Genomic DNA, 25,914 nt, shown 5'->3' with positions numbered 1-25,914 from the left:
GAGCCCCCTTTCCCAGTGATCCACAAGAGCTTATATGAAGGCCTGGTGGCTGGCTGGGCGGCCTGGTTGGACAGCTCGTCAGGTCTCCACCAGGTGTCTTCACTAAGCACATGCAGAGGAAGGAAGAAGGAAAGACACTGAAAAATTCCTGCATGTAACACTACTTCACAGAAGTGCTCAGTTAAATGAGAAAAGGTTAATAAAATAAAAATAGGGGAAAACCTGATTCTGTTGATTAATTTGTTCATTTTTTAAATGTGATTAAATCGGATTGGAACTTGGTAAATGCAGATGCTCAAAATCAAATGACTCGTAATCAGATCAGGGCCAAAAAGAACCTGATCAGGACTTTCCGAGTTATAGAGCTTAATCTCAATCCTTGAAACTTTTAATTTTTAAGATATTTATGCTCAGCACGGAGCTGCATTTTACCCCATTGTCCAGCTGCGCTGTAGGTGATTCTTGGGTAGCTAAACAAATCCACATCAATGTTACTTCAAGTAGGTCAAACTCCTGAGCTCTGCAGTGTTATTATGCATGTTTTAGTGCACCTTTACCTTCACTTACTCTGCATGTTAGCTTTAAAGGTTAGACTAATTTTGACTTTCGCCTGACAGTCGGGCTCCATTTTGCATCCTCTGCACAAAAAATATGCATAACAGTTCATACTTTACACAGGCCTAAGCTTAAAGACATGATAAATGTCCCTGGAGCAGATTTACATCTTTCAACGTACAAATGGCTGTTTAGATTGAACAATCTTATTGTTTTGATTTTAAAATGTGTTGTTTGTGTTGTCCTGTTCTGTAATCTACTTTGCACATTCACAATTTATGAACAGACTGAAAAGCCCTTTTGACATTGGTTGGCAGAAATAAGGAAAGGCGGTTTTATTTATAAAGCACCTTCCATGCACTGAGGCAATTCAAATTCAAAGAGCCTTACAGGGATGCAAAAGCTTTGCCAACATCCTGAAAAATTAAATGCAAACCAAACATAATATAATGAGAAAAAAGCATAACTGAAAAGCTAAAGCAAGACAGAATTGGCTTGTTTGAGTCTTGTCATATTTCCTTTAACCAATTCCTAATCATAGAATAAGCTTTAAAGAACCATTTAGCTGCAAAGTCTATTCATATGAGATGAGCTTAACCTAATATGTTCAGAGGCTTCCTTGTTCTGTTTTTACAGACACATATATTACAGTTTAAAGTGAGCCAAAGCCTTCAGTTGGGAAAGGGATTAGTACCTTTGTCAGAAAAGGAAACTATTCATCTAAACAGCTGGTCAATAAACTGTGGTTATACATTAGTCCACATATTGGCATGCTTAGCACATGTGCATTTGTGAACGTCATTATCCACGGATATAGACTCGGAGCTCTGCATTATTGATGTGCAAAGAAAGATGTGTCCCTCTCAACTCCGTGAAGATGCTTGAGCACTTGCACACGTCCTGCTGTGGACGTACGGGGATATGGCAGGTAGTGAAGCATGATTCCAAATGTCCTTAAACGTATTTAAGACTGTTTGTTCTCAAGACCATCATCGGAATACAGTTCACGTTTACAACTGTTCCGTCTCTCTTTAATAGGTTACTTTTTTAACCTTTATTTTAACCCAAATTACAGCCTCTCAAAAGTGAGGTTTTCTCAGCAGGGAACGACTAATTGACCTGTGCTGCTGATGCCCTTCACAGCACTCTTAAGAGCACACGTTTGTGCTGCAGAAGTGTGCATGCGAGTATCTCCATGTGCTTCTCGGATTAGTACTTGAATGTCAACTAAGCTGGGGTCTCACACACATACGCACACTCATCTCTGCCACAGTGCAAGCGCTTAGATTCATACGGCGAATTGTAAATATTTCTCTACACTTGGACAGAGACCGAATGAAAGCGGAGCATTTATGGAGTGGCTGACACTGACACTGCAGCCATCGTTGTCTTATATATGCACGCATTACCACATTGCCACACACAGAGGATGCAAAGCATCCGAGCCCCGCACATAGACAAAAACTGACACTTAGAATCCATCTTACAGTTTCTCAGCTAAAGCGTTTGTTTTGACACTTCTGTTCTCTCCTTCTCTCCTATCCACATGCTCTGAAAACCAAATCTCACAACTCAGTCTCTAGGAGAGCTACTCGTCCTAATCCCTGATTAACAATATCAGGTGTTGGTGACAGTTTAATTTAACACAGCTCCTCACAAGGATTGGACCTTGCATGAGAGTGTGTGCATTCATTTTTTACACCAACACACAGAGACACGTAATTTCTCCACAGATTAGCAATCATGTTTATGTATACTTCACGTTAGAATGGCCACTAAGGAAATAAAATGCTAATTGCTGTGAATATAATTTTCTGCTTGACAGCAGGTTTAAAAAGAAACCGGTTGTGGCAAGTACCTGAATGATTAGAACCATGACTAGAAAGTTCTTCCAAATGTTGAATTTAAAACACAGATGCATCACATAAACAAGTTTTATGAAGATGTTGTTTCGTCCCACTTTCCAGAAACTTCTCTACATTGTTGTAAGAGATCCACTCTTGATCTCACCAAGGGGATTGATAAACTCTTGGTTGTATTTGTTGGTAGCAAATGTATTGCTCATACTCTTTGCTCCAGCAAATTCTCTCTGTCATCCTTAAACTAGTTTTGTAGTGCCAACCTGTGAGGAAAGTCTTAATATTTTAACTTAGAGGTCTGCAACTTTCAACACTTTAACAGCCATTCAGGTCGATATCTCACTGACAACAACTCAGAAGGAGCCACAAAGTCTTTCTCCCCCCTCAGAAAAATAAGTCACTAATTTGGATTTAAGTTATTGTTACTATTATGATGAACATAAATGAACAGGTTTATTTGGTTTTTTTAATTTCGCATAAAAAAAAACCAAAGCTAAAGAAAAAACAGGTTTTTTTTTTTCAAAATATTAATAACTTGACAGAGAACTTGATTTCTTTTCAAAATAAAAGACACCCTGTGTCACATGGGATCATCTCAATGCAGCAGGAGGTAGTGTAATGTCAGCAATGATAAAAAAAAAGCAACAAAATAAGAATAAAAACTTTACTGTTAGTGGTGCATCTATAAAATGTGTAAATCTTATTAAATTAAATCAGTTATTTAAAAAGGCAAAGTCCCATTAGTTGTTGCACACCTACGTAGGCCTGTGAAATTAGTTTTCCCCATTTACACGTCCTTTGGGGGTGCAATGACCTGCAGACACAGCTGTGCTATTTAGTGGTTTAACCCCCAACTTCATCCTCCCTGTTTGAGTTTGAGTTTCAAACAGGGAGGCTTTGGGCCCCATTTTTAATCTTTGGTATGACTCCACCGTGGATTCAAACTCACAATCTTTTCATTCCTTCAGTTTCAGTTGGTATTTTTCAAACCATAAGGTCCACTCCTTGTTTTGGAGCAGTGTTTTTCAACCTTTTCTGAGCCACGGCACACTTTAACCTTAAAAAAAATCCAGCGGCACACCAGCATCCAAAAATTAAAAAAAAAGGAGAAACTCATAGTCTGTATTGATCTACAGCCCCTGCACAATCTCACATGCATTTTTGAGATAATTGTTACAGAAAAAGCTGGAAACTGCAGCTGTTTTTTTCTAAAAGATGCAATAAAAGTTAAGTTAGAAGATTTAAAAACAGTTTGTGTGTTCGTTAGTTTCAAGACGTTTAACAACAGATCTCCTTTTGCGCTGTCACTCTCACAACCCAATGCATCATGGGAAATGTAGTGCATAAAACGGCCGAAGATCGGTTTTCGGAGCTTCATTGTTTTGTTCACTTGTTCCACGGTCTGATACCGGATTCTGTGGAAAGCTACACCGCTAAAGACGAGCTTTAGCTGGTATTTCTGTTAGAACTGAGCGACTTTACGAGCTAAATCGGGACAAGGAAGTGAATACTTTAAGCACTTCTGATTGGTCAGACCGATGACATGTGATTAACCCCCCCAACACGGGACTTTTCCAAAATACAGCCGAAGGTGCAGCTGAATCGCGGTACGTCATTCTTATCAAAATGTCTTTAATAAAATAAAATAAACGCAAAGAAAAGGTATTTTACGATCTTTTATATTCTTAACTCCTCAGTGTTTTATCAGGGCCTGTTTGGATGAACAGAGAGCAAAAATCCTGGAGATGGGAAATGTTTTTAGATCAGTTAATGAGGGCAATTTCCCACGGCACACTTGGCCATCTCCCACGGCACACTAGTGTGCCGCGGCACACTGGTTGAAAAACACTGTTTTAGAGCACACCCACATAAAGAAATGCATTTCCCTTCAGCAGCAAAGCGTGAGGCTGAACACCCTCCTAGCGGAGGGATACCCAGTCCTAAGTCACTATGGGTTTTCCTTAAAAACAAGTGCAGACACCACTACGGCTTCAAATGCTCTTACAATTGGAGGGGTAGGGAGAAGCAATTGGAATTGGGTTTTTTCTGTAAAGCAAACCTCTTAGGTGTTTCCGTTTACTTCAGCAAGAATGTTGCAAGAATGTTGCTCTTGTAGCATCATTGTCAGAGCTGTTTGGTGAGGTTTTCTTCAGTTTCTTTGCACATTTCCTGTGACAGGGCTAGGAGTAGAATTCAAATTCAGTCTGAAACTTAATTTTCCTTTTTTTAGCTTTAATACTTAATTGCTTATTACTTTACATGTACTTTTTAAACTAAAAACATTTTATTTTTCTTTAACCTGAGTGACAATGGAGAAATAAAAGCAACGTGGCTCTGGAGCCTCAGGTTGCAGACCCCCGCTTTAAATGACAGTAAGCCACAAAACTCCAGTCATTTAGCTATTCATCAACGGCAGGTGCTGCTTCAGGACTCTCCCACATCCCACACCTACTACAGCAGTGCGGGCGCCACACTTTATCACACAACTCAACATGTCAGGTTTGTGTTAGCTTTAGTAATTGTCCTTCCCTGCTTTGCTTTTGTCTTCTGCTCTGAGCACTGGATGGTAAAGCCCCTGCTTGGCTCAATCTATAGAGGGAATGTAGTGAGCTAACAGGCGGCTGTGGTGCAGCGGCAGGGTGGTCGACCTCTAATCGGAAGATTGCAGGTTCCCCGCCCATATGTCAATGTGTCCTTCGGCAAGACACTGAACCCTACCTTCCCCGTGGTGAAAGGTTGGTGCCAATGTTCAGCAGTGGAGCCGCCATCAGTCTGTGAATGGGACTGTGACTGTAAAGCGCTTTGGGCCTTCGAGGAAGGAAGAAAAGCGTTATACAAGTACACACCATTTACCATGTAGTACTACTGCTAATGTGCCTATTTCAATGTATTAGTGTGCCGTTTGGGTTTGAACTGCCATTATGAACACGACTCTGCCAGCATTTTTACAATTGGTAGGGATATCCACAGAATATCATTAGCTATAAATCCATTATTTGAACAGGCCGTTTTGTCTGATAGTCTGATGCATGGGATGCAAAGAGCAATACAAACATGTCAGTTCAAAAGTGTTAAATGCAGTTTTTAGGGTCTAAAAAAACATGTTTACAAAAAATGTCAATACACTTTCTGTAATTTTTGTTGTTTTATCAGTGAGTTGTAATCTGTCTTTGACTGTGTTCATTTCCAAGCCAATACTCTGGTCTTTTCCTAAGTTTCCTGAATAAGACACTACCATCATGGCAAAAATAAACTCTTATGTCAGATAAGCCATAATTAGAATAAAATATGCTATATGCGCCAATTGTCATTTGGAGTTTTCTTTAAAACACTTTGCCTGGCCAAAAGTTTTTAACCTGACACTGCAATAAAAAATAAATACATAAAACTAAAAAAATCAATGTGTAGGTTCTTTTATTAGTTTATAAAAGTCTACATGGAACAGGACCCTCATTTTTATCAGATTTACTTTTAAGGCCCGTACACACCGGGACGAATATTCGCCAGGCGTTATTCGCCAGGCGTTATTCGCCAGGCGTTATTCGCCAGCGTCTTTCGCCACGTTTTTTGTGTTCACACCCAGGCGATTTTCGCTGACGATGAGCCGAGCAAACATGCAATTTCATTCCCTGACATTAGATGGCGCTTAATGTAAACAGAAATACTCCTGTACACAAGGTGGCGCTGCGCAACTTTACGCTTCTTAAAGTCGCTTTTCACTCAGAAGAAGAGAGCAAGTATTTACGCGCTTGTCAGAATCATACAAAGAAAACATGAATATTTCAAGCACCAGTAGCTCTAACTGGTGCTTGGTTCGGGGATATTTTAGAATGTCCATCATTATTTCTTCGTGGCAGTGTAGACGCTACTTGGCGTCTATCTTCTTCGCTGGTATGTGTGCTCAGCAAGTCAGTTTTGTGTTTGAGCGCCCCCAAGTTGTGTTTTATCATAACTTCAGAGGCTCCAGACACGTGTGCAAAAGCGCCGTTCTCATTGGTCGAATAGATTTCGACGCGACGCGTCAAACCAAAAAGACGAAACCGAGGCGTTTTTTAAAAAGTGACGCTTTGACGCGTGGCGTTTTTTCGCATCGGTGTGCACACGCTCATTGGTGCCCTTTGTTTAGTCACGAGGCGTTAAACGTCGGCGAAAATCGCGGGCGAAATTCGTCCCGCTGTGAACAGGCCTTAAGTCTATGACCCTCCCAGAGCCCTCAGGTCCACAGGTGCAGGTTTGCTGGTGGTCCCAAAGGTCAAAACTAAAACCCACGGCGAGGCCTCCTTTCAAAACTGTGGGCCTCGCCTGTGGAACAGCCTGCCTGAGGACGTGAGGGCTTCAGCCATTGTGGAGGTTTTTAAGAAAAAACTTAAGACACATCTTTTTAGTAAAGCTTTTACATAGTTTTTACTTGTCCACATGTTTTTATTTGATTTTATAACATTTTAACAGCTAATTATATGTGTTTTTTATATGTGTGGAGGGATGTGTATGTGTTGGGTTTTTGTGTTTATTTAATTTATTTACTTTATTATTATTAGCATTTATTTTTATTATTATTTTTATTATTTTTACTATGTTTATTATTTATTATTTTAACTATTATATACATATATATATATTTTTTTTTTTTATCTTTTTTATTCTTTCTCTGGGAAGCACTTTGAGATGCTATATAGCATGAAAAGCGCTATATAAATAAAGCTGAATTTGAATTTTGAATTGAGTGCTAACAGTGTAATAGTGTTTTTAAGACAGAATGGCATGTGAGTAATATTTTAATGGTATTCAGGAAATGCATTTTATTCAGATTATAAAATGACTGCAGCACATTTTTAAGTGTAGATCTTTAAACAAAACCCACTTCATGACAAAAGCTGACCTTGTCTTTTGCTTTGGATCAAGCCCTTAACTTGAGCTTTCTTTAGTTGGAGAACTATATTAAAAAAAGATGTCTTTTAGCTTTTACTTTTTTTAATTAAGCACTTATTTTTAAGACTTTCAGTTTTGTTGCTATTCAATTCTTCCCTGTTGCCAGAACTGAGATGACACCAAACTGAGATATTTGCCATATTTCACATGTTTTGCATCGTCTGCATTGCTTTTATCAGTGCTTCTTTTGTCTGTTCTGCAGTTATCTGCCTGGTTGGCCTGGGCCTGGTGGTGTTTTTCTTCAGTTTCCTGCTCTCTATCTTCAGGTCTAAGTACCATGGTTATCCATACAGGTGACTACAGCAATATTTTGTTTTTATCTAGATTTAATCAACACCTCATTTCAAGGCAATGTGCAGTAATTTTAAACAAATTTTTATGATGATTTCTCCTTCTGCCATTTACTAAAAGGCTGTTGGGGAACAGCACAAAAACAGATTTATCCTTTGTTTGATTGCTAAAAGCAAATTGAACAAACTGAGTTTTTTTTAGCTACTCAGTTGTGACCTCAGTAAAAATATATAAGCTCTTGATTTATAGGCTTAAAATCACAGATGAGACAAAAGAAAGTCATTTTAAAGCACCTTCAGTAAAGATAAATTCACGCGCAGGCTCCTTTACAAGTTTGTTAGATAAATATTTTTTAATAAATCAATTTATTTGAAAGTTAGTCATTGATTCTTCAAGTTGTTCCACTTGAAAAGCTGAGAGACGCCTTTGATGTTCAGTATAGGTACTCCTGTACTACTGTAAATTTACTACTGTAAATAAAGAATCCAGGAAGTCACACTGTATGATTTTTTTTTTTTTACAATTTATACATTATTGCAGAAACTAAGTATTTGCTCGATAAAAAAAGTTGATATCGATACCCTGGTTGACAGACAACAAATATTTCCTGTAGATTCTCACGAGTTTTGCACACACTGTAGCTGCTATTTTGGTCCATTCTTCCATGCAGATCTTCTCTAGAGCTGTGAGGTTTTGGGGCTGTCGCTGCGCAACACAGACTTTCAACTCCCTCCACATTTTTTCTATTGGATTGAGGTTCAGAGACTGGATGGATCACTCCAAAATCTTAAAAGCTAGTGCATCACTGTCCGGACAATGGATTGTTATGCTGGAATATCCAGGTTTTGCCCAAAATCTCACCATATATAGTCCCATTTTCTTAATACTGAAGTCATCCTGTTCCCTTTGGAGAGAAGCAGCCACACAGCATGGTGTTTCCATGATGTTCTTGAGATGCGACTCCACATTCTTCCACCCCAAATATGGCGAGCAGCGTTCATTCCAAAGAGCTCCATTTTGGTGTTGTCTGACCACATGACAGGCCTTAGGCCGGCCTGGACATATGCTGGCTGAAGCAGCGGGGCCTTTGGAGCACTGCAGGATTTGAATCCCTGAAAACGAAGTTCATTACTATAGTAACCTTTGTTACCATGGTTTCAGCTCTCTTCAGATCATTAACCAGTTCCCTTGTGTAGTCCCAGATCATTAGAACACCCACTAAGTGAGATATTTCATGGAGCTCCAGGTGGATCGATCTTGTATTTCTTCCATTTTCTAATAATTGCTCTCTTCTCTCCAAGGGGCTTGCTTTTTGTCCATTGGTTTATCCCAGTCTTGTTCAGGTCTACAATCCTGTCCCTGGTGTCTTTAAATGGCTCTTTGGTCATGGTCATGGTGGAGAAGTTGCAGTCTGACTGTTTAAAGGTGTTTTCTATACGGTTCAAACGGGTGACAATAATACAGGTAACCTGTGGAGGATAGAAATGCTTCTTAAAGAGGAAATAACAGGTCAGTGAGGGACAGAATTCTTGCTTGTTTGTCGGAGCTAAAAGCTTATTTTCTGCTCCACTATACAAATAAATTCTTTTTTTAAATGTAATGTGATTTACTGGATTCTTTATTGACATTCTGTCTCTCACATTTAAAGTGTATGCACATTACAAATCTCATTTTTACAAGTGAATCAATATTTTTGCCCCAACTGTAGAGTAATTAACGGCTGCTGATGCTATTTGTGTAACTTAAAATCAAAGAATAATATAAAATAATAATCATACATATTCTATGTGCTTTGCAACTGTTTTTTGCATCATAGGAGGAAATAATTATATGAAACCACATTGAGCTTACATGCTGATATGGGAATATCATCCCAAAAATTCCTGCATCAAGAAGAGATTGTCGACATACGAAGACTTCTGGGATTACCCATATCCCAACGACTATGGTCATGGTTAGGAGAAATACAGGAGATTTGATTCTGAATCTTCACAGTAACAGCGTGACATGGAAGTATAACAGAAGTATTCATAACATGAGTCGCTTCATGATTCTATTTATCAGCTGACAGGTTGCTGAGTTCCAACTCTGCCAGAATGTTCTCTCTGCATCGCCAACCTTTAACCTGGATCCAAACTCTCTTCAGGGATTTGGAGATGCCGCTTTAGCAGGATTCATGGCTGCTCTTTCCGTTTATATCTTAGGGAGTTGTAGAATATCTCAGAGTGCACTCACACCAAACAGTACCAGTTCTTCTGGGTATGTTTGAACCCCAAAATCAAGCATGATGGGTGCTCAGAACAACTGGTTACGTCCCTGATCTGGAAAAAAGGGATCACATAAAGAAAATGGTTAAACCAGGAGGGGTAAAAGGGGAGCGCAGCCTTTAATCTGGGTGACGGATGCCGGGAGTGACACAAATTGAATACAAAACGAATAGATTCAAATGACTGAGACGAAACAAAGTGTGGGAATGTCTGAGAGTTTATTAACATTGGTTTAATGCAGGAAAAATTGCAGCTACTTATCAATTAGAAAACTATCAAATAACAGCCAACAAAAAGGAAGCCAAACAAGAACCAAAACACAGAAGCAAATGTGAGAATGGTGAAACTGCAGGAATCCGCTAAATCCGGGCTTGAACAGACTTTTAGGCCGAGACAGACGGCAGGGGCAAGCTGACGAACAGAGTCCTTCCAGGAAATTCAGCCACCATTGGAGCAAGGGCTTCTGGGAGCTTTTAAACCTCTGTCCCAGCCTGGTGATTGGTAGAGGAGGAGGCAGAGCTGATTTGTGGAAAGGGTGAAGCTGGACCTGTGCAGGAGCTGAAAACTGGCACAAGCACAAATACACACGAGACCAGGGGTCGTATTCAGCTCTGCTTAAAGATGCAACCTAAACCTCATGGCAAACAACATTGTCCCATAGAAGATGAAGCATGAAAAAAAAGATTGGGCCAAGGGTTTAGTTCTTTTGTTTGTGGCCAGTTTAGCAGAAAAAACGGCCTAAAACCAAAGCTACTAGTTAAAAAAGATGGCACAAGGCCCCAAATATGCTTAAATCTGCAGCCATATCTACATTACTGTGTAAAAGGCTGAGGAAACGTTAAATTCCTATAGTGGTCATCATTACGGCTCGTCTGTTGGCTCTTATTGTCTTACAGTTTTCTGTATTGTTGGTTTTACCTGATCAATTCTTGAGGAGCAAATGATTCGAGGATAAAATAGTCAATTAACCTGAGAGTTTAATCAGTCGCTTTGTTTGCACAAAAGTTAAGCAAGAACAAATGTTTAACCTCCCAAAGATGGAAAATTGGAAGAAAATTGAGGGCAATGAGTTTGAAGTTCTTTATAAAGAACTTCTGCCCAATTTTACACCAAATGTTTCAGAGAAGTTTGGATTCTCAGAAGCAAAATGGGAAAAAGGATATAATTCATGTTTTGTTTTTCCTGCCTTTTCTTTCAGCTTCCTTATTAAATAGAAGACACACACGTCGAAGGAGGAGAGAAGATGGAGAAAATACTTGAATAGCTGGAGAACGTATCACTGTTTGTTGTTCTCTCAAACCTTCAGTGGAATGGTTTCTTTTACTGTAAATCAAACTTCTTAGGTGTTTCTGTTTACTTCAGTCAGAATGTTTTTGTGTCTTGTAGCATCATTGTCAGAGCTGTTTTGTGAGGTTTTCTTTAGTTTCTTCGCACATTCCCTGTGACAAAAGAATGAAATTGGCTTTAAAAGTTGTGTTTTTTGGATCTTTTTTTTTGCTGAAAACTAAAGTAAAATGTTCATTCATGAAGTACGATCAGAGAACTTTGTTTGTTTTAAAAATAAAATGTGACTGCAAGCATTTCTGTTTGAAAAGTGTCTTCCTCATTTGAAGAAAAAGACGAAAGTAGTTGTTTCAGACAAATGTCACGTTGGTATTTCTGCCGGAGTGAGGGAGGTGGATGCTGTTGAGCCGGTGGGTGGACAGAAGATTGCAACCTTCCTGTTGGTAGAAGGGCACTGTAGATGTGTGACTTCACATCACAGGAAGGTGTCATCCTACAGCGCACCTGTATCAGGCTTTTCTTTAGACTTTCAGAGTAAACTATATCCATAAATTATATCACCTTCGGCGCACTAAAGAACAAATGGTTTATGAAATGTTTTTTTCAAAGCTCATTTTACCAGAAGGTAAAACGACTCGATCTCTAAGGCTCCGCCTTTCGCTCCCTGTGGGTGTCGCCCATTCCATGGCGTCAACCTTGGCAGCGTGTCTGCGTTTCGCTCACATCTAAGCCTTATGCAAAGTTGGATGTGTGTATTGTGCATTTAAAATAAAAAGTGTTCCCCGCTAGCTCCACGGAGAAAGTGGGTGTGTGTGTTAGCCTGGGGGGGCGGAGCTAGCAGCGCAGACTCTTCCTGAAAGAGGTTGTTCCTCACTTTTGACGTCACAATGTGAGGACTCGCTCGACTTCTTGGGTTGGAAATTGCCCAAGCAGCAAGTGTGGTGTTGCTTCCACCACACACACACAAAAAAAACTACAAATACTGACAATGGACAAATGGTTTAAACACCTAATTCCTTCAAATCAGCCGTTAGGTAAGGGGTCAGAGGGTCACCAAGCAGGAGATGAAAGCAGGGAAATACAGATAGTTAAAAAAATGTTTTTAACAGCAGAATTTAAGTTGGGAAGACTAAAACGAGTACAACAAAAGAACATCTTTAGAACTTATATAAATTCAAATTGTTAAGTTTCCCTTGTTTTATTTAAGTCCTATAATGGCTTGTTAGAGCCCCTTTTAAAGGATTCTGAACAGATGTTATTGCAAACGCGTGGTGTGAAAAAAACTATTACTCTGAAATCTTAAGACAAAATAGGGGGGTATCCACTGCTGTGGAGGAAGCAGATTGGGCTGTTTATGAAATCATTTCCATTATTGGTAATGTTCCAGAAAAAGAGGATTATTTGTCCATCTGCCACTGCAGGATTATACCAAAAAATAAAAAAACTGAATCCTGAAAGAGTTAGAAAACTCAGCACCTGTCCTTTTTATTCCTGGTTAAAAATAAGTGGCTCATTTAGAACGGCACAATTACAGCAATATCCTTCATCAGCTACCCCGCATCTTCTTAATTGATTGGCTCATTCTGTCTAAGCGTGTGAACACGCTGCCTCAGACAAAATCCTGTGTATTCTCGGTGCTGCAGAGGACTTCAGTGAAACAGGAGAGCAGAGTTCGCCATCAGCACTGAGAACACTTCCCCATCTGTTTTCCTGCAGCCGTTGGTTTTCCAGAGCCAAGAAGGATGAGCAGAGGGGGTCGTCATGTGGGAACAACAGTGTGGATTCTTTGGAAGGGACAGCAAAACTCCCCATAGCTACAAAACCTTCAGATAACATTTTACAAGACGCACATTTTTCTTTGCAAATTTATAGTCAGAAAAAATTGTGTTGGTCTTTTTCTATTCTTATCATGCCCTGATGAAGTGGAAAGACAACCGTGAAATGTATTTTAGCCTTTGTCAGCTTAGCAGCTTATTTGATTTCATTTGACTTTCATTTTTCTGTGCTTATTGTTTAAATGCTATTTGTTTTAAACTTCTCTTTTCAAGTACAAGTGCAAATCAACAAGTGCACATAGCTATGTCTCCTGATGACACAACACCAATAGAAGCACTTTTTAACTGTATTTAAGACGTGAAATTATAGATGGCAAATAATTTTCTGCAGCTCAACCAGGAAATACTGAAATTTTAGTTATCGGTCCTGAAGCCAAGAGGGAGAAACAGTTTCTGAAGCTACAGGAACTTTCATTAAGTCATTCAGAAACCATCAGAAACCTGGGTGTTATCTTCGACTCTAAGCTAACTTTTATCCCCCACATAAAACAGGTGGTTAAAACTGGTTTTTATCATCTTAAAAATCTGGCAAGAGTCCGCCCACTACTCTCTCTTGCTAATATGGAGATGCTAATGCATGCTTTTATCATGAGTAAAATTTTTTATTATAACGCCCTGCTTGCTGGTCTTCCAAAAACAAACAATAGGAACCTTCAGCTTCTCCAGAACTCTGCTGCACGAGTTCTTACAAAGACCAGGAGGTTGGCTCACATCACCCCAATTTTAAAATCCCTGTATCCCCATATGCTTCAGGATTGATTTTAAGATACTTTTAACCGTTTTTAAATGTCTTAACAGTCTTGCGCCTTCTTATTTATCAGATCTTTTGGTAAAATATGAACCCTCGCGGACCCTGAGATCCTCTGGCACTGGTCTGTTAACCATTCCAACTGTAAAAACTAACTTTTATTTCCAGTGCTTCCTCAGCTGGAACCTCTCCCTCTGGGTCGGCTGCTGTTCAGCCACTGCAGCTCTGGATGGGGACCTGCATCACCGCTGTGGTGGAGCGGTCCCCGCCTGTGATACTGCATTTTGCTGTCTATGCGGCTGTTCACGGAGAGGGAGGTTCCGATTCCCAGCGTTTCCAGCATCTTGTTCTTGTGCTCAGCCTATTTCTAATTGTCTTTCCCATCAGTTAAAGGGTGGGAGGTGTGAAAGGAGTGGGGGGCTAGGTACGGGGAAGGGGGGCCCATTTTATTTATTTATCTATTTATTTGTTAATCATCATGATTTTTTTTATATTTTGTTGTGTTTTAATGTAAAGCACTTTGTGTCATATTTTTATATGAAAAGTGCTTTATAAATAAAGTTTGATTTGATTTGATTTGACATCAAAGTGTTTTAGGGACCACATACAAATAAACATGTAAAATCAGCACAAAAAATACATCCTTAAGCAGAGCTAGTCATTTTGCACCTAAAGAAGATGGCTCAACGCTTCACTTTCTGAAAGATTTGGAAACGTTTGCTTACATGCACTTTGACTGGGAGAAGACGTTTTTGTGGAAATTAGACAAAAGCTCTCAGTTAATCCTTGTGCTATCTTGGATGACCCCACCCTTACATTGACGTGTTCTCACTACCATGACAAAGGTGCAAAGATTTCATGTAATCCATGGACACCAGTGAAGATCACAAATCATTGAAGAAAAAAGGTTCAGAGCACTGTCTAGTGGGTCTAAATGACCCAACTCCCAATGTTAAAGTGCCTAGGATAGCACAAGGGTAACAGACCCACTCCAATGTAAATTGTGCCTTTGGTGCTGTGCTTGATGTGTTTTTGTAACATTTTCTGATGATGGATACATACAGTGGCTTGCAAAAATATTCACACCCCTTGAACTTTACCACATTTTCTTACATTATGACCACAAAGAAATATATTTTTATTTTTTATTGGAATGGGATGTGAAAGACCAACGCAAAGTGGCACACAATTGTGAAGTGGAAAGAAAAGTATGCAAGAGTTCATTTATTTTATTTTTTTACTTATAAAAAAACTTAAAAGTTTTTCCCAAAATGGGTTGGATGGGGGCACCAAGTCAGCAAAAGTATTCAGCCCCCTGAGTCAATACTGTAAAGTCAATACTTTGTGGAACCCCCTTTTGCTCCATTGACAGCTGCAAGTCTTTTTGGGTTTGTCTCTACCAGCTGTGCAGACTGAAATATTTGCCCATTTTTCCGTGCGAAACAATTCAATCTGAGTTAGATTAGACGGAGAGCCTTTGTGAGCAGCTGTTTTCAGATCTTGCCACAGATTCTCGATTGGATTTACGTCTGGACTTTGACTGGGTCATTCCAACACCTGAGTACGTTTCATTTTACACCATTGGATTGTAGCTTTGGCTTTATGTTTAGGGTCGTTGTCCTGTTGGAAGGTGAATCCCAGCCCCAGTCTGAAGGGTTTGTCAGACTTCAGCAGGTTTTCAATATTCCAATATTGCCCTGTATTTGGCTCCATCCATCCTCCCATCAAGTCTAACCAGATTGCCTTTCCCTGCTGAAGAGAAGCAGCCCCAGAGCATGATGATGCCACCACCATGTTTGACAGTGGGTATGGTGTGTTCAGAGTGATCTGCAGTGTTAGATTTCCGTCACACACAGCGCTTTGTATTTAGGCCTAAAAGTTCAATTTTGATCTCATCTGACCAGAGCACCTTCTTCCACATGTTTGCTGAGTCACTCCCATGGCTTATGGCAAACTGCATACGGGACTTCTTGTGGTTTCCTTTTAACAAAGGCTTTCTTCTTGCCACTCTTCCATAACGTCCAGATTTTTGCAGTGCACAACTGAGCTGTAGCTCTCTGCAGTTCATCCAGAGTCACCATGGCCGTCTTTGCTGCATCTCTGATCAGTGCTCTCCTTGTTTGGCCTGTTAGTTTTGGTGGACAACCATGTCTAGGTAGGTTTGCAGTTGTGCCATACTCTTTCCATTTGCAGATGATGGACTGAACAGTGTTTCGTGAGCTCCCTACTCTGTTCCATTCTAATGCATCCACTTCTAGATAAATAGATCCATGCACCGTTTGGTTTTCTTCAACTGAGCTGGCATCTGGCTCAGAACTGTATGCCTGAGTAATAGCTCTGACTTTGCTCACCATTTTTGTTTCACCAGTAATATTAAAGAGTGTCGACAGATGGATGATGGGAAGCAGGGGTGGGCTTACTCTGCACTAAAGGTCCTGTCCACAACTCAGAAGCAAATTTATGATAAACATCTTCCACTCTGCAAAAACTGTGTCCTATAAAATGACAGTTTTTTTAATTTATTTTGAAGAAAGGGACAAGGGGATAATGAGCCTTGATGCAGTCTTACTCTAAATGTATAAAAGTACATTTCTGTGCATTATGGGATCCTGTAATTTCATCAACTAATAGGTAAAAGGAGTCAAGAATTGCAACTGTAGCAAAAGCCAGTTTGATGCTGGAGTGATTGCATGAGTGTTTGGAGGACCAAAAATACCATTTTATTCCTGGTCTAAATTGATTTCATTCACATTGTGTTTTAAACTCAAGGCCGTATCTTTAGTATGGCTGAGTCTCTTCAAGGTGCTTAGCGTCATTAGCATAACATTGAAAATGCAGCAGGTGCACTCAGTGTTGCTATTTCAATTTGTTTTGTGTTGAGCTGAGCATTACCAATATAGCTCTCTATTGTGAAACTTCCAGTGTCCCTTCATTACATTTATCTAACTTTTCAGTCACCATTCTGAGGCTGTAACTTTGTGTATGACAGAAAACCTGAAATGGCTATCCATCCTCTGGTCTGCTGTAATGATGCTGCTCGCCGCAGTCAGGTCCAACGCGGCGGCTCTGTTGTCTGATCTTTTTGTTTCATCTGACCTCTGTGCCAGCAAAGCGCTGCGCCACGAACAACTTTGAAGAAACTTTCTGCCCCCTGTCTGTCCGGGGCCCGATGCCACCTCACTGCAGGCCGAGCTCTCCTCTGATATTCAGCTTTCCCCTCTCCAGGCAGCCAGACACACAGCAACAGTAATTATCATCAGAGCGCTGCTTTTGCTGTTGCTGTTTTGTTGCATCACTGTCTGTGTTTGAGCATGCGGTTGTCCAGTTGATTTTGAATCTCCGTGCTCGTTCATGTGTGCATCAAAGTGTGGGTGTGTGTGGCTGCCAGTGCAGGCGGGCTCTTTTCCTAATTGCTTGGTAAGATGATGGTGGAGGTAAAAGTTATGGCAGATTCAGGACAAAATATCCATAAGTTTATTTAGCAGTTAAATCACAGGGAAAACCTTTAAAGCCTTGTATTTGCACATGTGCAGCAGAATGCAATTATGCTGATTCTTTTCTGCTCATAAGCCTCGTCAAAATCCCAGATACTCTGCAGTTGTACACAAATGTGCAACTCCTTCTTTGATGCTTGAACAGAGGTACGAATTGTTGTAAATGAACGATTGGCATATCAGGGGAGGAAGCTGTGCACCCACTTGTTAGGCTGGAAAATAGCAGAGATCAAGCATTGTTGTGCTGAATGTCAGGCACTAATAGGGCAAGTGGAAAACAGTACATGCTTTTATTTTATGGCTCTAAATCTGAGGAAAATCTGACGCACAAACATGGGAAGGATCTGAAAACAACAATGATAACACACTGTACATCTTAAAAGGAAACACTTAAATCAAGCTTAGATTTTGCTTCAGCAAGTCAAAACTTTTCACCAACTCAGTGGCCTAGTGGAAGAGCGTCTGCCCTGGGACTGAGTGATTGGGTTTGGGTTCACAGTAGAGTCGTACCATTAACCCTTGTGCTATCTTAGATGACCCCGCCCTTACATTGAGGTGTTCTCCCTACCATGACAAAGGTGGATAAATGTGGAAAGATTTCATGTAATCCATGGACACCAGTGAAGATCACAAATCATTGAAGAAAAAAGGTTCAGTGCACTGTCTGGTGGGTCTAGATGACCCAACTCCCAATGTTAAAGTGCCTAGGATAGCACAAGGGTTAAAATACTATGAACGGTTGCTGGCTTGGCATTAATGGGTTGGATGGGGGCATTGAACCACAGCCAGCTGTGTTTGCCATAGTGGGACTTTAAATTATTAAGTCAAAGAAGTTTTATACGCTGCCTTTGCTATTATTGTTTTGCCTGCAGGAATAATGTATGTAATATTTAAAAAAATGTATTCAACAGTATTATACAGAGTTTTTTAAGGGTGAATCACTGAAATATGAGTGTGGTCACATGGGTTGATGCAGTTCCCTGTTGAGCTCCCATCAGCAGATGTGACGTTGCTAAATCTTGATTGGTCTAGAAGCAAGCAAAGGAGAGGGACAAGCAAGCCCAGCCGCTACTGGACCAGGGGCCTCATTTATAAACATTGCGTACGCACAAAAGAAGGCGTACGCCACTCTCTACGCAATAGTTGATATTTATAAAAAGCAAACTTGACGGGAAAATGTGCGGTCCTTCACGCAAGCTCTGACCCAGGCGTACGCACTAAAACGGGTGAAATGAGAAACGGCGACACCGTCGGCAGATGGAAGAAACACGTCAAAGTGAAAATGACAATACTGCCTCTCATAAATAACATAAAGACTTCACAAAGCAAGTCTTACAATTAACAACCTACACGAACACCCGTTTGATCAATCAGCAGTGAAACAAACAAAATAAATCAAACGAAAATTACAACAGAAATTAAAATGAACACATATTTGCAAAAAGAAAAGTGAAATATGTTCTGCAATATTGGCATGTTGTGCAATTCATCCTCATGAATAATAGAGTTATTGTGTTGGCCCCGACCCTGAACCCCATCCCCACGCATTTGAGCCAAATGCTGCTGCTGTGCGCCAGCGTTTGGAAGTGATGCGTCGCTTGTAAAGAACAACAAGAGGTGTGGAAAATATTATTCATTCAAGAATTCCCCCATCGTGCAGTTTATTTCAGTCAGGGCATTCTTGATTTTGCCCAACTCCTTGGCCACCTCTCTGATTGAACTAATGACTTCCCTCTGCATTTCAAGGACTGCATTGGTGAGGACACGTCCACTGCTGGAGGATTGAGAGCCACGTACCGTGGAGACGCTGGGTCCAGACAGCTGATCAGCTGCAGCATCGTAACCACTGGCCCCGCTGGAACACCCAGCAACTAAAATAAAATTGTTTTATATTAATAAACTGTAATTGTGTAGCCTGCATGCATGTGACTTGACTGCATTCATTTTAATTATTTCTCTTACCCGTGTCACCCGGTGCATCTGGCGCGTCGGTGTCCCCCTCCGACTCTGTCTCCACCCGGGGTCCCCTTTCCCCCACCCATGGCAGACACAATCTGGCGATGGAGGGCTAGACGTCTTTTTGCCTCGACTTTGATGTCCGACCATTTCTTTTTTATTTCGGCCACGGTCCGAGGTTGTGAAGCTACAGCATTTACGGCGTCTGCCACCGTTTGCCACTCAGGTGCCTTTTTGGCATTAGTAATGCCCACACTGTGCCCTCAAAACAACACTTTTCTCCTCTTTCCCACCTCGCCAACGATAACTTCTACTTCACATTGAGTGATGTTACGTTTTTTTGATTTCCTCTTTGTGTTTGCCATGATTTCGCAATCAATGAAGATTACCTTGTGGGCATTTCACGGACTATTTATGGGCAACTATGGGCGTGTCATGAGGCCGCAAAAGCTGCGCTACATTTAGAATTGATTGTGATTTATTCAGGGAAAGATCCGCAGGATGTGCGTGCGCACGGTTTTATAAATCCGAAAATTTCTGTGCGTATACGCAGGTCCTATGTCTCATCCGTACGCCACTTCTGACGCAAATCCTACGCAAAGTTTTATAAATGAGGCCCCTGGTCTCTGTCTGGAGCTGAGGCTTTGACAGAATCCTGTCAATCATAAGACCAAACCCCAAATAAAATGAAGATTTTTGAGGTCAAGCATAGAATTTAATAACCTCATTGTCGTTATTGTGAATGCAGTGAGAAGAAGAAGTAAAACTGTTGGTTGCAGACTGTAAGTATGTTCATTTTGGTGTAAAGTTAGGTCATTTCCACTAATCATTTCACGTCTTACAAAGACTAACTTGCTTTTGAAACCAGCCACCTATTGTTGTAGTAGGTTTAGGGGATGTCATCTGGACTTGGTTATTAAAGTTAGAAGACGTTTCGCCTCTTATCCAAGAGGCTTTGTCAATTCTGAATTAGCTGGTCTAAGAGCTGGTATATATATGCGTCCATGGGGGAGGAGTCAGACCTGAAACTGGAGGTATTGTCCACTTAGCCTACATGGTTTCGGGTTGTTAATAGTCCTTTGTCCTCAGCTGGGGGTTGGGGAGCCAGTGACTCGCTCTCCACATTGGTCCTCTCTTTCAGCGGTTAACGACTCAGGTGTTCTCGCGCTGTCCCATGCGTGGTCACAAAGACATTTGGAGCTTATTCCAGTTCCTGAAGGGCAAAGGGGGAGCAGAACAAGGACAGTTAACCCTTGTGCTATCTTAGATGACCCCCCCTTACATTGACGTGTTCTCCCTACCATGACAAAGGTGGATAAAAGTGGAAAGATTTCATGTAATCCATGGACACCAGTGAGGTTCACAAATCATTGAGGAAAAAAGGTTCAGAGCACTGTCTAGTGGGTCTAGATGACCCAACTCCCAATGTTAAAGTGCCGAGGATAGCACAAGGGTTAATCCGCCCATCGCCGGGTGACACATTCAGACACACTCATGTTGGGACAATTTAATGAATGTACCCTAGAGTATTTTATCAGACTATGGGGAAGCTGGTGTTCTATAAGTCCTTCCTACCATCCTATCTACACTTACTGCACACGGTTTGACTGAAATTATGTCATTATATTAGTTTTGTTGCACCGGCCATAAATCTGGGCTTCCTCTTTAATCTTGTATTTACTATAAGATGTTTTTTGCCATTTTTGTGACATTAGGTTACATTTAATTGTAAGCCTTGGACTTTTAGGCTAGCTAGTTGCTTGAGTTCTGGGACTTGTGAATTATTTTCTTGCTGCAGCTCCGTGTCCACAGTGCCTCTCTGTCCGCGTGATGAACATTTCAAAATCCATGACGTCTTTAGAACTGAAGCGTGCGAGAATAACAATAAAACTTTAAACACGGTCCTGCTGGATTCTTTTTTTATTTTCCACCTTGAAGCTGTCCTTCTACCCCCGTGAACCCTGTTGTGTTTACGACCTAACATCATTACGGTGCATTCATTTTTATACAATAGGTAGGATGAAAACTATGATTTGGTGCTACAGGTTGGGAAATCTCACGAAGAAGGATAGATGGGTGGAGAAAAAAGATCATGCAGACTTCTTACAGAAAGACCTGAATTTGTGCTGAAGCCTCTGTGCTGTAAAGCAGTCACGCTAACTTCCACATTAATACAGCCTCAAAAATGGAAGAAACATATATTGGTTCCTTTAACACCCCCTAAATGAGAGAATTGTTCCTAAATGTGTCCTCATTGCTATTTGTTGTGGAAATCACCTGCAAGATATCTTCAGGCCTCGGCATGCCCCGACTAACCAAGATAATGTTTGTAAGGTCTGAGCTTTTCACCTTTTAGTGCTTTGCTAGGTGTCGAATTTTTCATCACCGCGGTGATGAACCACCAGGGGGCGCGGTGTCGCGGTTAACCGCGACACCGCGCACAAAAATCCCCCGGCGGCCGCATCGGAAATAAATACAGTTACAACGTACTATTCTTTGTTAACAATGACAACAAATGACAACAACTAACAACTACATATCTAACTTGTGAACTAACTATAGGTGTTGTAGATTGACTGTGTGTGTGAGCGCGGAGCGTCTTGTGTAGTTATAGTAGGAAGGTGCGCACACGTGTGTTGGGGGTGCGTGTTGATTCTTCTGCAGCGGATCGCTCTGGAGCTGCACGCAAGTTTCACCAGTGCTCTCTGGTACAGACATCTTTTCAGAATATTATTTATTGCCCAGTAATAAACAGACTGCAGACGCTGTCACCTTTCCGGCAGCCGTGAAGCCTGACACCCATGAAGAACGCGGGGCATGAGGCTCCGCCTTTGTTTATACAGACACGTAACGTAACGTTACGCTGCAAAAAATAGTTCCCAAACAAAACATGTGGTGATTTTCATGGAAATCTAACAGTGCGCGTTCATGTTTGGTGTTACGGATTGAAGGAGGACAGTTACCCCCCCCCCCCCCCCCCCCCCAACACAAAATCCTCCGGTGGGCGGCCGTGTCGCGCACTTAGGAACGCATGCAGCTTGTAATGGAAATGAATACAATGAAAATTAATAATTAGAAAGCAGTAAATTTGTCGTATTTCATCACGAGACGGAAACTTCTGGTGTAAAATAAGGATGTGTGCTTCTGAAATTGCGCGCCTGTTTGCAGTAGCGGTTCTAGGCACGGGCCGTCCGGGCGGTGGCCTGGGGCGGAAAACTGAAGGGGGGCGGCGCCGGCGGCTCAGCCCTTGTAAAATATTATATGCACCATTATTGGTTTACTTATGTCACAGTTTGTGAGTTTGTAACAGCCTGAACCTGGCCGCGCCGCCGCCCTCGCCCCGCAGCTGCGCTCTCCTGTCTTTGAGAAGTAGACACAAATGTGTGTGAAGAAGGAGAAGGGAGGGGGCGCGAGGTGAGCACGGAGCGCCGCCACGTTTGCGCATGCGCAAAACCTGGCTGGCTCATCTTTCAGGGGAGGCGACGGTCGGGGGCTTGATGAAAAAAATAAAAGTAAAAACTGCGACTGCGCCGTCATGTAGCGAATCAGCGCCCCTGGCTATAGCTGCACGCGCTCCTGCTGGAAATGTGTGAAGAAAGGGGGGGGGGGGGGCTGCGGGGAATAAGTTCAATTGTGGGACGCTTCCAAATTAAGTGGCTAGGTGGGGACAAGGGCGGGGGTTTGAATCTACTTTATAAAACCTCTTTATAAGTCAGTCATAAGGTGACATTCTATAACATACATTTTAATAAAGGTATAAAAAATATATTCTGCTTTTTGGGTTAATTTTGTGTGAAATGCCCAAATAAAAAAAATGGCAACACAAAACAATGCTGTCACTAAGGTGACAGTTGGTTCAGTCGACGGACTTGATGCCTTCTTCGTGACGTGAGGACATTTATGCCAAACAAACGCCAAAAACATCTAAAATATGGAGAAGAAAAGGTCAAAGCCATCTGGTGCCCAATTTAGAAAGAAAAGAAAAGAAGAAGAGGAGAAAAGAGATAAAGAAAAGGGTAAGTCCTCACAGCTTGATGCATGTTTTTTCCAAATTCTAATGCTACCTGCCCTACAACAACGTTGCCGATGAAAACTTTATTTTGGTCGATGACCAACACTGAAGTAGGCCCAAATGTTGCAAATAGCGTCATTTTTTATTTTTTTTAGATTTTATTCTTAAAAATTTGCTCTGCCTTAACTTGTAACATTAGTTATGATTCATGTGTCTGTCTGCTCTGCTGTAACACAAAGGTTTTGTTGTGTTTTGCTGTTGTATACTAGTTCATAATGTTAAAAAAGCTGTGATGGTTACACAGCATGCTGCTGCTGCCATAATATGCTAATGGGGCAAATAATTTGAGATTGGTCATTAATTAATAATCATTTGTGGCAGCCTAAACGTTTTCACAATGTTTTTTTGACATTTAACTGGGGATTTAGGGGTTAATTTTGAGCCTGCATATGAAGTTTATGTTTTATTTGTTTTACAAATGTGGGGTTATATTTTTAGCCAATAGAATTTCCATAAATCTGTAGGTAATTTTAAAAATTAATATTTACCATTTACTGCAACTCTATGGGGACAAAACATAATGTAACAGGTCATAACTAAAAATGTGCCAATCAAAGGATTGTAGACGGAAAACATGAGTTAATTTTTCTTCTCTGAAGTAGAGATCGATATAGAACATGACAATTTAAATTTCCAATTCATAAATGTTTTTAAAATATTTATTTTATATTATTTATTTAATATTGAGTTTGATTCAATATTTTCTTAGCTAACTGTATTTTTGCCATGCTTATGGTCTTTTATTTTTTGTGTTCTGATAACTTTTATAATGCTGTTCAGAATTCTGACATCTTTTGTATCCACTTCTTAATTTCAATGACAATAAAACATTTCAGTTGACAAAGACAAATAAAGTTCTGTTGTGACTATGGGGGGGGGGGGGGGGGAGTCTCGCCCGGGGAGTAATTCAGGGTAGAACCGCCACTGCATGTTTGTGTAAACGGAGCCGCGTGCCACGTGCAGCGCGAAGGCAGACACTGAGAGCACGCGCGGTGGGAGAAAAGGAGACAACAGTCTGAAAGAAAGAAAGAAAGTCTGAACACAGGACTAGCAGAAAAAGGAAATTATCAGCAAAGATGAATGTGTTTATTATAGTTCCAAACGCACCATATGCAAAACGTAAAAAAAAAAAAAAGTGCGGTGATGCGGTGATGCGGTTATCGTCACAGCCCTATGCTTTGCAGAAACAAAAATGACTTAGCGTCAGATAAAAATCTATTTTGTGGGTTACAGCCAGTTCTCACAAGTTCCTAGTCTGCTGAACTTCCATCAAAGTCTTGTCGTTTACTTCAGAAAATATTATCCTGCAGGTGACATCTGTTCTGGTTGTGCAGGAGAACTCCTGGTTTTCTTTTTTCTTTCAGTCACTCTGAGGGCTTGAGAGCACGCTCTGCAGCTTCTTATGGTAATCACACCACTGATGAGAAAAGACACTTAAGGAAACTCATCATAGGAGTTATCATAATAACAGCAAAACACGACATTGATCCCTCCTCACAACCACTGCGGTGGAATAAAGGGGGATTTGCCCTGAAATGTAATCAGAAAGATTTATTGCAATCACAGCAGCTCTCACTCAGGATGAAAAAGGCACAGGAGGAGAAGAGCACTTCCTGTAAAGGGAGTGAAAGAAGCACAAATAAAGTCATTTTTTGAAGACACTCCTGGGTGAGGCAGAGAAATGCCGTGAAGGCATTTTAGAAACTCCTACTACGTCCAGTGGAATATATCCCATGACATGGTATCTTCCATCTTTGAGGAAAGTTTCCCAATCAGAAACATCAAGCACGAGACATCCTAAAAAGTTGCATATTGCCCCAAAGATAGATGGGAGTGAGAGGATCTGTGCTTGCTGTGGTGTTCTGAGGTTTGCATCACAGGTGCGCCACGGGAGTCCTTCCCTCAGCCTTTAATCTTCTGCCTCTAACGCCTCACAGAGGCGGAACCTCTGCAGGAGTTTCTAGATGACTCTGCAGACCCCGTCTGTTTGATGTGGCTGCTTCAGAGTTCTTTGCACAATCTGGTGACATTTCGGTCGCTGAGACAAACAGTCCCGGAGGCTACAAGAGAACGCCGTACGTGCTGCACTGCTAACCACGACCCCGTGACCTGCTGGACAAACGACACAACAAACCAGAGACAGTAACAGCTGATCCGGCCCCAATCAAACACAGTGTTGTACATCAGCGGGGGGTGATGTTTTCCAAGAGAGAAAGTACACGGCAGGATAAAACTGCACTAAAAGCAAAGAGAAAAGAAACAGAGCAAATGCAGCATCTTGGATGCATAGTGGGACACATATAGCCTTCTTTAACAGGTATAAAAATGTAAAGAAAGGTGTTAGGAATGATCTTTATTTGTTTGCAGGGGGTTGTTGGGGGTGTGGCGGCTCAGACTCACCTGTTATTTGAACCTGCCGGACAATTCAGTGCAACTGAAAATTTGACAGAACATCAATAGAGAGAGGAGATGACAGCAGAGAAGATGGTGGTCATAAATCATTAAGAATTTAAGATCTTGAAATTATTAGAAATATGAACAAGCTGCATGTTGGTTTAGAGGTCACCCTCTCTCCTCACAGCGGGACAGCCCTGGTTCGAATCCCAGCTACGACCTTTCTGACT

General features: G+C 41.1%; 1 protein-coding gene across 1 annotated transcript in view; it reads left to right on the top strand.

Moving 5' to 3' along the window:
- Positions 1–11,481, top strand: part of LOC101168184 (tumor suppressor candidate 3) — a 91,092-nt gene extending 79,611 nt beyond the window's left edge. The window contains exons 9-10 of the mRNA XM_004066213.4: positions 7,546–7,636; positions 11,100–11,481. Of these exons, the coding sequence (XP_004066261.1) occupies positions 7,546–7,636; positions 11,100–11,115 (107 nt within the window). The 3' untranslated portion in view covers positions 11,116–11,481. The remainder of the gene's footprint in view (positions 1–7,545; positions 7,637–11,099) is intronic.
- Positions 11,482–25,914: the final 14,433 nt, after the last annotated feature.

The sequence above is a fragment of the Oryzias latipes genome, chromosome 1, assembly GCF_002234675.1.
Source record: "Oryzias latipes chromosome 1, ASM223467v1".
NCBI classification, from domain to species: Eukaryota; Metazoa; Chordata; class Actinopteri; order Beloniformes; family Adrianichthyidae; genus Oryzias; species Oryzias latipes.
The sequence above is the reverse complement of the archived record's forward strand: the minus strand, read 5'-3'. Positions and strand labels throughout refer to the sequence as shown.